The sequence below is a fragment of the Primulina eburnea genome, chromosome 5 (genome assembly GCF_022965805.1).
Source record: "Primulina eburnea isolate SZY01 chromosome 5, ASM2296580v1, whole genome shotgun sequence".
Classification (NCBI taxonomy): domain Eukaryota; kingdom Viridiplantae; phylum Streptophyta; class Magnoliopsida; order Lamiales; family Gesneriaceae; genus Primulina; species Primulina eburnea.
Window position 1 is genome coordinate 8,655,482 of NC_133105.1, and position 14,126 is coordinate 8,669,607.

The 14,126-nt window shown below is 31.9% G+C and overlaps 3 protein-coding genes across 4 annotated transcripts; all 3 read left to right on the forward strand.

Annotated features, from left to right (window-relative positions):
* Positions 1 to 956: 956 nt before the first annotated feature.
* Positions 957 to 3,719, forward strand: LOC140832900 (alcohol dehydrogenase 3). Its single transcript, XM_073197180.1, has 10 exons — positions 957 to 1,156; positions 1,248 to 1,384; positions 1,492 to 1,538; positions 1,711 to 2,036; positions 2,121 to 2,203; positions 2,320 to 2,395; positions 2,731 to 2,792; positions 2,887 to 2,982; positions 3,181 to 3,342; positions 3,437 to 3,719. Exons 1-10 carry the CDS (start codon positions 1,120 to 1,122, stop codon positions 3,548 to 3,550), a joined length of 1,140 nt encoding a protein of 379 aa, XP_073053281.1. The 5' UTR covers positions 957 to 1,119; the 3' UTR covers positions 3,551 to 3,719.
* A 5,229-nt stretch (positions 3,720 to 8,948) lies between these two features.
* LOC140832902 (uncharacterized) lies at positions 8,949 to 12,138 on the forward strand. 2 transcript variants are annotated; one of them, XM_073197182.1, is made up of 3 exons: positions 8,949 to 9,162; positions 9,532 to 10,229; positions 10,560 to 12,138. In XM_073197182.1, the coding sequence occupies exons 2-3, from the start codon at positions 9,545 to 9,547 to the stop codon at positions 10,925 to 10,927; spliced, it is 1,053 nt and encodes a 350-aa protein (XP_073053283.1). In that variant the 5' UTR covers positions 8,949 to 9,162; positions 9,532 to 9,544; the 3' UTR covers positions 10,928 to 12,138. The 2 variants fall into 2 exon arrangements, with proteins under 2 accessions (XP_073053283.1, XP_073053284.1); XM_073197183.1 differs by having other exon boundaries at positions 10,991 to 12,137.
* Positions 11,284 to 12,036, forward strand: LOC140831336 (uncharacterized). Its single transcript, XM_073195088.1, has one exon. The coding sequence runs from the start codon at positions 11,284 to 11,286 to the stop codon at positions 12,034 to 12,036; it is 753 nt and encodes a 250-aa protein (XP_073051189.1).
* Positions 12,139 to 14,126: the final 1,988 nt, after the last annotated feature.

A 14,126-nucleotide genomic window follows, 5' to 3' on the forward strand; every position in this document is an offset into this window, starting at 1 on the left:
TATCACTATTCAAATCACAATAAAGTTTGCAATCGATGGCTATTCACATCGTTTTTCGAGTCAATTTCATTATTGTAAACAAAGAGTTTTTATGATAACTATTTCATATTCGTCTTAATCTTAAAATGGTTAACCTCATTTTATCATAGGAATTCGTTATCACTCTTCATCAACCGATTCAAGTACTCTTCACTAAACTATATTGAATTTAGATACCATAAATTTATAATAAGTCTCGATTAATATTTAATCCGTTTGTTGTAATCTAATTCATTACGTGAATACTAATTTAAATTGACAAAAAACTTGTGCGAGACGGTCTCACATGTCGTATTTTGTGAGACAGATGTCTTATTTGGGTCATCCATGAAAAATATTACTTTTATGCTAAGAGTATTACTTTTTATTGTGAATATCGGTAGGGTTGACCCGTCTCACAGATAAAGATTGGTGAGACCGTACCTACTCATTCAAATTTTAGAAAATTCTTTCAACCATAAACCTTTCAAAATTCTCTTTTTTTAGATCACGGAGAGATCTCCTAAAAAATGCTCGTTTGTTATGATATAAACTAAAAAGTCAAATTCTTAACTAACTTTACTTATTGATTATTTGAGATTTTTACAAATTTAAATTTCAAATCTTATCAAAAAATATATGATTGATTATTATTAAAAAAATATAAACCAATCAAATAAATAATTCAAAATGACACTTTAATCAAAGATGGATGAGTTATATTTTTGTAATAATTTGAGAAATTTAATTAAATAAAATTATTCAATCAATGAATTAAAAGATTCAAACTTCATCCTGACAAAAGATTTTAATATTATTTTATTTTTGGAAGAATACTGTGAAAACAAACAGCGAAAGCAGAGGGAAGCTAAACCAGGAACAAAAACCTTGGACTGCCTTGCCTAACCATGTGCTCAACTGAATTCTTTGTTGTAAAAATACAAAATATTCAAACCAATCAAATAAATTGCATGACTCCTTTCTCCCACTTGATTTCTACTATAAATACGTCGTCAAAAAGTGAAAATTCAAATCAAAACAACAGTAAAAATTCGATCTTTGTCTAACTATTTTACAGTGATCAAGAAAGAACGAAAGAATATGTCGACTGCTGCAGGGAAAGTCATCAAGTGCAAAGGTAAACTCTATATTTCGTCAGTTGAATGTAATAATGGTTTCAAGATTCTTGAATATGTCTGTTTTCCTGGGTTTTTTTTTTTCTGTTGCAGCTGCGGTGGCATGGGAGCCCGGGAAGCCGCTGGTGATTGAGGAAATAGAGGTAGCGCCGCCGCAGAAAATGGAAGTGAGATTAAAGATTCTTTTCACGTCACTTTGCCACACTGATGTGTACTTCTGGGAAGCCAAGGTATCAACAATTTTGAAAATGTAATTTATTTTTTTGTTCGATAAACTTCATTCTTTCTTGTTTCTTGTTGTTGCTGCTGATGATGTTGTTTTTTCCGGATTTTGTAGGCCCAAAACTCCGTCTTTCCTCGAATCCTGGGTCATGAAGCAGCAGGGTATGTTCCATTTTCTTTCATGTGTTGTTTGCTCGTTCTACATAGTAATGGGGAAATAGGAGGGATTTAGTGTCTTTTGTCAGGCGGTAAAAATTACGCATGAAATTTGAACATTGCTTTGTTTGAATGCTGTAAATGAATGAAACTCAACTATCTTTGTGATGGTACATAGGATCGTTGAGAGCATAGGGGAAGGGGTTACCGAACTCGTGCCTGGGGATCATGTGCTACCAGTCTTCACAGGAGAATGCAAAGAGTGCGCTCACTGCAAATCAGAAGAGAGCAATATGTGTAGTCTACTGAGGATCAACACTGAAAGGGGAGTGATGATTCACGATGAAAAGCCTCGATTTTCAATCAACGGAAAGCCCATCTACCATTTCGTAGGCACTTCTACATTTAGTGAATACACTGTTGTTCATGTCGGTTGTGTCGCGAAAATCAACCCTCTTGCTCCCCTTGACAAAGTATGCGTACTGAGCTGTGGGATTTCTACAGGTTAAAACTCAATTCTTGAGACAAACACTGTCATTTTTTGTGAATCTTCGGTTTTGAATGATTTGTTTGATGGTTGTGGTGTAGGACTTGGGGCAACACTGAATGTTGCCAAACCAACAAAGGGCTCGTCAGTGGCGATTTTCGGGCTTGGAGCAGTCGGACTTGCTGTATGTTTCTTGATTTCCCAGGAAATTTTTTGTTTATTATGCAAAGATGTATTGTGGTTTTATGCACAACAGGAGAAGAAAATTTGTCAATGAGTCCACTTTTAATGGGATTTCAGGCTGCAGAGGGAGCTAGACTTGCCGGTGCCTCAAGAATTATCGGCGTGGACTTGAATTCCGCCAGATTCGAAGAAGGTATACATATGAAATTGTTAGTAATACACCTAGCGAGATGTACTTGCAGATTATTCCTAACTTAACAAACCTGTTCGAATATATCATGAGTTTAGGTAAACTGCATTGGCACTCTGTCTCAATACATAGACACTCCCTTCAGTTAGAACACTCAATAAACGACCTATGTTGCAATTTATATAATCTTATATTTTGGAATTATGGTCATCCCATGAAAGGGCGGTGTCCGTGTAAAATATGTAATTTAACTCAACTTTAATCAGCACCTTTCACCAGCCTACAGTTACATAAATCGAAATCATTGATACTACATCAAATGTTGTTATGTTATGCAGCAAAGAAATTTGGTGTGACTGAATTTGTGAACCCTAAAGACTATGACAAGCCTGTCCAAGAGGTAATACATTTATCTAGTAACGATTAGTTTCAACATATCCTCCCGTATATATCACGTGTATCGACATTTTCTCGTTCTTATGTCCTGTCTACAGGTTATAGCCGAAATGACAGATGGAGGAGTGGACAGAAGTGTTGAATGCACAGGAAACATCAATGCAATGATCTCTGCATTCGAATGTGTTCACGATGTAAGTTCCCTAAAAACACACTCATACAAAAGAGACTAACTGACTGTTGGATAGCAGATTTAAACTACTTTGCAATTTGAAGGTTTGAGTTGTATGACTACTAACAACTATAGTCTTCGTTGCAATGCCAAGTGTTTGATCCTACCATATTGTCACGAAAATTTACATTGGGTATCAATTAATCAATACTTGCTATAGGGCTGGGGAGTTGCGGTTCTTGTTGGCGTCCCACACAAAGACTCTCAATTCAAGACTCATCCGATGAATGTGCTGAACGAAAGGACGCTGAAGGGAACTTTCTTCGGAAACTACAAACCAAGATCAGATCTTCCATCTGTAGTTGAAATGTACATGAAAAAGGTCAGTATTCCAAGATTATTTGTAAACTCGAAAAAACACAGTTTTTTAGGCTGTTTCACTTTTCTCGCCATAGTCATGCTTTTTCCATGTTCAGGAGCTCGAACTGGAGAAGTTTATAACGCATGAAGTGCCGTTTGTTGAGATCAATAAAGCGTTCGAACTGATGCTGAAAGGCGAAGGGCTCCGTTGCCTTATCCGGATGGAATGATGGTGATGATGTAGCATCAAAGGAGGAGAAAATAATGCAGTCTGTTGTAATTCTTGTGGATTGTGCATCTCTTTCGTTTTCTGTTCTGTTTCCTTGTGTTCTGTTGATGATAATAATAAGAGATTATTGGCTGAATTTCAATATCATTTTGGTCCAGTTACTAGTGTGATGTGAATTTTGTATCTTTTTCATTAATAATGACGTACATTATATTAATTTTGTCATGTAAAATTATTTTCACATTACTCGGTTTCAGTGTGATAGCACGAGATTTAAATGGAAAAAGGAGCTCGAACTCGGAATCACGAGCTTATAAAAAATATTATAAAATAAAAATTCGTAAACAACTATGTTGGACTAAGAAGTAAGTTGAATTTTTTAGCTAAAAACTTCGAAGGACTAAATTCGGCAAGACTACACAAGACTAAAGTGCTTGTACTACTAAAGTCTTTACCGATATTCTCCCGGAAACAGAAAAATAAGAGATGTAAAACGATTACATTACATTCGAACTTTCATAAACATATTGTATTTGTTGTTTCTTACTTTGGCTATTGAATTTCTGCTGTTTCTAAGAAGTGCTGAATTAGACCATTGTATCAACACTCCTACTGATTCCAACAAGCTAGCTTCTTTCCGCACGTACTCAGCATGGTAAAGATTAGATTTATGACTGTTGATCTAGTTTATATTGCCTGAACTTTTACTGATACTTCTTTCTTCGACTATTTTCAAAGGCCTTGTTTCTAAATTTTTAAAAAACAACTGATTTATATAATGAAAAATGTGTACTTATTGTAAGGATGTGATGCCTAATTTATAAGGTTTTGTTCTTGAAGTTGAAAGTATAGCACTAGTTCACAACTTTAATTTCTATAATTAAATGATTAATTGATGAGGATCAGGTTTGGAGATGGACGAGCAACGATGCTCTTTCATGATGTTCTCCGTGAATTTTTTAGAAGTGTAATGAATGAAGTTATTGTTGGGATCCGAATAGAGTTTAGATAGTGAGATGAAAGGAGTGAGAAAAATAAATTCGTAAAGTAAAATAACAAAGAGATTTTATGGATCTTCGGAGACAAAAACTCTTACGTCACACCTTCTTCTATTAGGAAATTCTTTTACTTAAAGACTTTGGTTTTACAACTTTTTGTAAATACCCACTACAACTAGGACTTATAAATGCCTAAGTTGAAACTTTGAGTTATCATTTTAAAAATCTGGCTTGTTTAAGAATCTTTGATTCACCAGAAAACACAAAAAATAACTAACGGTTAACTTGTAATGCTTTGAGTTAGTGAATTAGCACAAAGATGTTCCTTGATGATCATATATGAGCTGTAAGGCGTATGTTTGATGAGCACCTTGCTTGGAGTTAGAAAGATTCGAGTGATCAAAGATTCAGGAATGCATATTGTAATGTGTAGAGTTTCAGTCGTTCTTCATTTTTCAATCTACAATTTGAGTATTATAACACATACATACGATATTTGAATGTATGAAACAATTTGATGAAAATGTTCAATTTTTTTTTTTAAAACATGGTAATGTTTTATAAAATTTAAGTATAAAATATATTATTCGGGACCAATAGAATAAATTAAGTATTGGAATATATAAATTTGGTATTCAAAAATATGTGACCATTTGATGTCATAACAATTAAAAAAAATATGATATTATTTTGTGAAATCGAAGTATAAAAATATATAATATAACTAATAATTAGAGTAAAATGAACGATATAACAAATATATCGGGACATGAATGAATGTGGTCATTTGACACTTCCTGGGCATGCAAATATTTGAAAATTTATCTCAAAATTAAGGATTTGAGTAATTTAAAGAAGAGTTGGTTTTTTATGAGACGGTATCATGAATCTTTATCTGCGAAACGTGTCAACCTTATCGATATTCACAATAAAAAGTAACACTCTTAGTATAAAAAGTAATACTTTTTCATGGATGACCCAAATAAAAGACTCGTCTCACAAAATACGATCCGTGAGACCGTCTCACACAAATTTTTGCCAAATATTAAATAATGAGTGTGTCTCATGTGAGACCGTCTCACGGATCTTAATCTGTGAGACGAGTCAACCCTACCCATATTCACAATAAAAAGTAATACTCTTAGCATAAAAAGTAACACTTTTTCATGGATGACCCAAATAAGATATATGTCTCACAAATATAACCCGTGAGACCGTTTCACACAAGTTTTTGTCTTAAATAATTTTGTGAGACATATATCTTATTTGGGTCATCCGTGAAAAAGTATTACTGTTTATGCTAAGCGTATTATTTTTTATTGTGAATATCGGCAAGTTGATCCGTCTTACAAGAGACCTACTCTTAATATTTAACATATATGTAGGATCGAACGTTGGTCGCTTTACCAAAAATTATAGATGGTGGTAACGGTTTAACCAAATCTCTTAAACCATATAACAATCCAAGCGTTATGGTTCGATCACTCTCGCAGTAGAAACAATTCTTTCACCCCAACAATCTTCTTTCAAATAATTATATTGATTACAATCAAGGTGAATCGAACGAATGCATTGACTCTAATACAAATGGTAGGACTTAGGGCTTGTCGTTTTATCAAAGTTATAGCTTGTGGTAAAAATGTAAATAAAATATTTTAAACTATATGATAGTTAAAATGCCACAGTTCAATCGCTCTCGTAGCAAAAACAATTATTACACGAAATGAATTTTATTATTCTACAAGTAAAATTTAATAAATTTATGAATACTACACACACACAAAAATATCCTTATAAAATAATATAATTTAAATACAAACAATTTATATATATATATATATATATATATATGTGTGTGTGTGTGTGTGTGTGTGTGTGTGTGTGTGTATGTGCGTGTGTGTAAATAAAATAAGAGAATTTTATATGGAATAAGGGCATTTTAATAAATATATATATAGAATTACAATAAAAATATTGAGATTCATTTTAATAATAATCATAATAAATAATAATAAATAAAAGAGATAATAAAATAAAATATTGAATAGTAAATTATCATTTAAATTTAAGTCTATTTGTCAAGAAAAAAAATTTAACAATTTTTAGGTAGGTGTTGAGAAACAAGCTTGACGCTTGTTGTATGATGATTGATGATGACTCACCTCACCTAAATTTTGCCTATAAAATGACTACAAGGATCGATTTTATCAGATCAGTGTGCCAAATTTTGTGAGTCTTAGAAAGGAAAATTTGGTTAGAAATTAAGCAGAGAAAATTGCAAAATAGAGAAAATTAAAAGAAAATGCCAAAATTTGTCCAACAATCTCCAAATTATTTACGCGACCCTTTATTATCCAGAAACTACTGTGTGCTGGAGGTGTAACAAGACAACGAAACGAGCGGAATTGTCCCAGAAAAATCGAAACCGTGAAGTGTAATTTTAGGAAAATTTTCAGAAAAACTAGTTCTAAGTAGATATACTTATAGCTTGTTTTTATCATTATTCTTGAAAGAATTTGGTTTCAGTTAACATAAAGGTCGTTCAAAATGTTTCTTATTTTACGAACGTGACTGCCAATCATCCTCACAGGCTTCGGAAATGCTATTTTTGAATTGCCAAAGTAAGCCAAATAATCATTTTTTTTCCTAAATCTGAACAAGATCGGTTCCGAACTTAGAAAACTTTCCTACACCGAAGTTGTAGATCGAGACAAGATGAGTCCACGATGAAAAATTCTGGCCACACGTGGTTGCTAGAGCTCCTCCAAGTGTGGAACCGCGTCACTACGATGATCGGGATTTCAAAGGCCAAACACTTCTGAGTGCATTCTTGGCCATTTTAGAAATTTTCGTGATTTTATGACATATTTAATTGTTTATGATTTTTAAAATTTTTAAAAAATATTTTTTAAAAAGGTTCCAAAACATTCTACCAGCCCTAATCAATCTAAAATCACTCATATTATATTTATAGAAAATTATCTTACTTGAGATTGAAACTGAGACGAAAAAATAAGCTATGTGAGGTTTCTACTATGAGTTTACTATCGATTTTTCTTCAATTATGGCCTTTTTGACATTCGACCTGTAATTTACAGTAAATTTTCATACACCGGCCAATTTATTCACACATATTGCATCATATTGTGTATTTCACATTTTATCGATCATATTGCTTTGCATATTTGATTTATGAATGTTATTGGCTACTAACCAGCTATCGATCGGCTACTAACTGATTGAATGACTGAAGCACTAGATAATAGTGTATGTACCGGAATTCTAGTCCACTAGAGAACGCGCCTTCATCCCAGAAAGTGAATCTAATGAACAATGTGTTTAAACCCTATTATATGGTTCATCTTAACAACGTGACTTCAGTTCACCTTGACTCGTAAATTATTATTAAACATCAAAGAGTGTTAATAGTATTGTTCGGAATCTATTGTAAAACTTTAAAATTAATTATCCTGTAATTTTGGTATTTTTAAAATAATTATTGAGTTGTTAAATAAAAATAATTATTTATACCAAATGATTAGAAAATTGTGTTAAAAATATATATTTTTGAATATCGAAAATATAGACGATATAAAATACATAATAGAGCTAAAATAATTAAGAATATATTTTAAAATATTTTTAAACAAATTTCTGTTGCTGTTGTAAAGTAATTACTTCGTTGCATGATAATTAAATTCGATTAGAGTACCAAGACCTCATATCCCTTCTAAATTGATATTTGATTTATATCCATTAAGTACTCATGTTTTAAAAGAGAAATCATTAAAAAAAGTTATATGTATATTATATTTTTATGCTATGATTTAAAAATTCATTTTATTGAAATTTTCGAGTTTAATTGTAATCAAACCGTATAATCTATCACATATAAATTAAACACGAGAAAAGATATGGGGAGTGATCTTGGTAAGTGATTGTAACCTTGATAGTCACTTTTTCGTGCTGTAATTTTAATGAGAACTAAGGTAGGAAATAAATTAATTATTAATTTAGTGAACATGGAAAAAGTGATTATTTGTATGATAGATTATGAAACCAAATTCTTTTAATGAATTTCTTTTTTAAGTGAAAGAAGACAAGACATTTAAGGATTAAACATTCGAAACTCCATAAAAATCACTTGTGTTGGTTATTTTTCTACATTCATTACTTTCCGACAGGGACGTGGGCTCCAGCCCATGCTATAATTTTTGGGCTTAAGAAATTTTTGTTATTGACAATGATTTAATTTATTTGGAGCCCAGGCTATAATTTGGGCCTAAGAATTTTTTTTTTATTAACAAAGGCTTAATTTGTTTAAAACTTATGTTGTTTACCGTTTAAAAAAAAATTGTTAAACTCTAGTCACAGTACATACACGATCGAGCAACCCAGAAATTAGAGAACATAAACAAGCGTCCAATTATTAAACCCATTTCCCAAAGAAACCCAATTAACCCTACCCTTTGCCTCTTGTGGCCCACCGCTGGCGGAGGAACTCCCGGGTAGAGCTCGTTCCAAGCTTCACTTTGGTATCAATATTTCCAAGAAATATTGATTGTAGCCGTTGTTTCTACCATAGTTGGTCTAGATCTTGTTCTTCAATTTTCAGGTAATTTTGCTTCGATTCTAAAGAGAACTTTTGCAGTAGTTGGTTGTAGGAGGTTTATCTGATGAAGTATCAGGTTTCCCCAATGTATCAGTACTCATTTGAAGTGAAGCATGTGTAATCAGTACTCTTTTGAAGTTTCCCACTAGTATTTGGGATTTTCTAATTTTTAACTGAACTTGATTGTAGATCTCTGTTTAGGTTTTATGAGTATGGGGTTTTGTGGCATCCCAACAATATTTCAAACTTATTACATTGTGTTTCCTTTCAAGTTAAAATAAGATTTTCTTTGATCAATTTATCATTTTTCCAGTAAGCACACATAATTTCTAATTGTGAAGTGGAATTTATCATTTTTATCTGATTGTGTAGACAAGAAGAAAATATGTTTTCATATTTTAAACCTAAAGCTAGTACATCGACTAGAGATGAGCATTCTCCAACTAATGACGAGATCTCAAACCATGATGAACAATACCCGGTCAAGTATCAAAGAGTTGACAGTGATGTTTGCGGTTATGTTCAACTAGATCCGGCCAAGTGTACTCCAATTTGGCAATGTCCTGTCAATGAAAGAGATGCAATCAGACGGGCTTATATCTTAAGGGGGCCATATCAACATGTTATGGAGTATCCGCGAACAAAATTAGGAGAACAATACCGGCGATTTCAAAAAATTTGGTTTGAGCAATTTCCTTGGTTGGAGTACTCGCCTAATAAAGATGCAGCATTTTGCTTCCCATGTTTCCTTTTCCAACAAAAAGAGGCTCGTTATGCTGCATTTACAGTTGATGGTTTTAGAGGTTGGAAAAGAGTTAATGATGGAAAAAGATGTGCTTTATTGATGCATACAGGAAGTCCCACTTCACCACATAACAATGCCGTGGAATCTATGAGTGCTTTGATGAATGTAAGTGGTCACATTGATAAAGTGATGAATGCACAAACATTAGAAGAAGTGAAGAAAAACCGTTTGAAGCTTACAACCACAATTGAAAGCATTCGTTGGCTTTGTTTGCAAGGATGTGCATTGAGAGGAAATGATGAATCTTCATATTCCAAAAATCAAGGTAATCTTATAGAAATGATAAAGCTTATGGGAAAAATGGATGTTAACATTAATACTGTTGTTTTAGAAAAAGCACCAAAAAATGCAAAGTATACATCACCAGATATTCAAAAAGAAATTTTGCATATTCTTGCTGAGAGAGTGAGAAAGAAAATACGTGAAGAGGTTGGGAGTGCAAAATTTTGGCTTTTGATTGATGAGGCTAAAGACATATCAGACAAAGAGTAGATGGTTATTGTGTTGAGATTTGTTGATCGTGAAGGGTTCTTAATGGAGCGTTTTTTTGATATTGTGCATGTTTCTGACACCACTGCGGTAACACTTAAAAAAGAAATATGTAATGTGCTTGGTCGACATGATTTGCATATCAAAGATATTCGGTGTCAAGGATACGGTGGAGCTAGCAATATGCGTGGCTCATGGAACGGACTGCAAGCTCTTTTTCTGAGGGATTCTCCTCAAGCATATTATGTTCATTGTTTTGCACATAGACTTCAATTAGCATTGGTGGCTGCTGCTGAAAAAGAGAGTTCTATTTGGCTATTTTTTTCAAAATTGAATTCTATTTGTAATCTTATTAAGGCATCTCCAAAACGTTACACTGAGTTGCAATCTGCCCAAACTATTGAAATTGCAACAATGGTAGCTACTGGTATTCGCGAGACAGATACTAAACTTAATTATATGATTTCTTATTAATAAAATTGATTTCTCATTTTATTTCTCACTAATCATTTCACTTCTCATTTGTTTGCCACGCAGGTACTGGCCTTAATCAGATTGGTACTTTGCAACGAGCTGGAAAGACACGTTGGAGTTCTCATTTTGAGTTGATTTGCAGTATGATATATATGTACAGCTCTGTGATTATTGTGCTTGAGCACATGATGGAGGAAGCATCTTCGAATTCTATACGAGGGGAAGCTATAGGTTTTTTGATTGCATTGAGATCATTTGATTTCATATTTATCCTATATTTAATGCATAAGATTATAGGGATCACAGATTTGCTTTTTCGAGCTTTGCAAGAGAAGTCTTAGGACATTTTAAATACAATGGATTTTGTCTCAACTACCAAATATTTACTTCATACTTTGAGAGCAGAAGGTTATGATATTCTTCTAATGATCGTGCAATCAGTTTGTGAAAATAATGGTATTGAGATACCAAATATGAATGCTTGGTATAGATCTGCTACAGGACGTTCGATCCAGCAAAGGGATTCTATTACATTTGACCATCATTACCGTTTTGATGTATTTAATGCTGCAATAGATTTTCAAGTGGAAGAACTCAATAGCAGATTCAATGATGGAGCTGTAGAACTTCTTAGACTTAGCTCTGCTTTGGAACCTCGAGACAACTTTAAGTTGTTTAATGCTGATGATATTTACAATCTTGCAGAGAAATTCTATCCTAGTGATTTCAATAAACAAGAACTACATTATCTGAAAAGTCAGTTGGATCATTATAAGTTTGATATAATTCATCATGAAAGGTTTCAGAATATTTGTACTATTTCTGAATTATGTCGACGATTATTAGAGACTGAGAAGGCACGTCATTATCACTTAATTGACAGATTGATTCGTCTTGTTTTAACGCTCCCTGTTTCTACTGCGACAACAGAAAGATCATTCTCAGCTATGAAACTTCTTAAAACATCTCTCCGAAATAAGATGGAAGAAGAGTTATTGGCAGATTCTATGATTGTCTACAATGAAAGAGAGTTTACTGCAAGGATAGACATTGATTCAATAATTGATGAGTTTTACTCAATGAAAAACCGCATGTCACATCTTCAGTAGTTTATATCTGGTTTGTATCACTCTTTAATATTAATAGTTAATTTTTAAATATTTGATTTATATTATTTAATGTTGTTTATCGATTCATTTAGTCGAAGATCATAATATTTCTTGGCTACGTCCCTGCTTTCCGGGTTGTATTATCAAAGACTTAGTCACTTGATTATATTGTTCTTCAAATCCCGTCGTACCTTTCCGAACTTCGAAAAATCTTTTAAAGTAGTCCAACTGCATCCGTCTAGTCTAAAAAATGATTTTTACAACTAACCACTGTCAAGTCTGGTTTGAGAATATATCAAGCAAAGAAATTTTTAAAAATTTTATTCACCCACTTCTCTAAACTTTAAACTCGATCTTAACAATAAATCGTTCAAAATCGAAAAAAAAAAACATATAATATCAAAAACGCAATCTTTCCTATAATTATTTAAGCACGGTTAGATGTGAAGGATTGCATTTCACTTTTATTATAATCTAGCGTTTGTCTCAAGTTACACGTAATTATAATTTTCCATATTTCTTGATTTATTCAGCAAGTCAAGTAAAAGAAAAATACATAATTATTTTTTTAAACATTTTTTTAAAACTAAATAGCTTGACAAGTAATCGACTTCTAGAATGAGAGAAATTGTTCACGGCTTAATATATATTTCAACCGAAATTTCAAGCCCTGTCGCGTGTCACCATTAATTCTGAAAAATAAGATTGTTAAATACATGAATTAGTCTCTGGATTTGATAAAAATCAATTAAAACAACTTTGTCCAATCTTAGAGGTTTCATTGATTATGGGGAACTAACATGTACTTTGTACTTTATATTCATAGCTTCTGCCAATGGGGTTCCTCTAAAAAAATAAAAATAAAAATACATGTATTTTTTCTACAATTTGTTATCATTTATCTATTAAAATTTTGACAAAAAGTTGTGTGAGACGGTCTCACGAGTCGTAAAATTGACTCATCTCACATATTAATATCCGTGAGACGGTCTCACATAAGACTCATTTCTAAAAATTTTCTAGCTTTTGTGCCAAAAATTTAAATTAACGATTTCAATATATTGATAAGATAAACACGTTTTTTTAATAATTCTTGTATATATAGTTGACTCTTTATTCATATAATAAATTAAATTTATAAGTCTTACAAATTAATAAAATGAATGTATTATTTCTTAATTTTTTTTAAAAAAAAACTTAAGTCTAACTAAATAACATCTCTTAATGACCATGCAAAATAAAAAAAAATCGCAATTTCTGTACTAGTATTAATGTTGAAGAACCTTGAATATTTCTCTACTAGTAATTAGTGATCAATAACTATCTAGGGACACTAAAGTTAAGAAAATATCGTGATTAGCGGGTCGTGACACACACAATGTGTATGAAAAAAAGATTGTTTTTTTTTTTATAAAAAATGAAAATTATCAAATTGAAAAAAATAAAAAAAATTAAAATTTAACATCTTTCTTTGTATTATGTTATTTTTCTTTCATTCAATTTATATGAATTATAATACATTATTAAAAAATTGCTAAAAATATATTATTCTATAGATATAAATCTTATGCTTACGTTTTCTTTCATTCAATTTAAATGAATTATATATTATTAATTTTTTTAAAAAATATTATTCTATAGATATAAATCTCATGCTTACGCAATACATGCGTTGGTGTCGATAGTTGGATAGTTTTTATCAAGTGTGAACAACTTTTGTAAGTTTTATTCGATAGTTCAACATTAAATTTATTGCTAAATGCATTCTGACTTAAAACTCTCGGATCTTATAATTATAGTCAGAGTCCTTAATTTTAAGAGCAATAATTCAAATTTTATAAATTCTAGTTCAAAGAATGACCATCGAATTTTCGGACGTTAATACTTACGGTGTGTCTGATATATGCAAAATATCTCATTTAAATATCAATAAAACCTCTATGATAACGTCTAAGAGTTAATTTTATGAGTCAGATCTCTTCTTCGACCCCATCAACGAAAAAATATTATTTTTTATTTGAAAAATATTACATTTTTACTTTGTGTATGAAACATATCGACTTGTCTCACTGATATAGATCTGTCATACC

Excerpts from the sequence above, each read along its gene's own strand:
- LOC140831336 (XM_073195088.1), top strand. The coding sequence starts at position 11,284 with ATGGATTTTGTCTCAACTACCAAATATTTACTTCATACTTTGAGAGCA.
- LOC140832902 (XM_073197182.1), top strand. The coding sequence starts at position 9,545 with ATGTTTTCATATTTTAAACCTAAAGCTAGTACATCGACTAGAGATGAG. Across the intron at positions 10,230-10,559 it reads TTCATATTCCAAAAATCAAG|AAATATGTAATGTGCTTGGT; the intron begins GTAATCTTATAG and ends CACTTAAAAAAG.
- LOC140832900 (XM_073197180.1), top strand. The coding sequence starts at position 1,120 with ATGTCGACTGCTGCAGGGAAAGTCATCAAGTGCAAAG. Across the intron at positions 1,157-1,247 it reads GAAAGTCATCAAGTGCAAAG|CTGCGGTGGCATGGGAGCCC; the intron begins GTAAACTCTATA and ends TTTCTGTTGCAG. Across the intron at positions 1,539-1,710 it reads CTGGGTCATGAAGCAGCAGG|GATCGTTGAGAGCATAGGGG; the intron begins GTATGTTCCATT and ends GATGGTACATAG.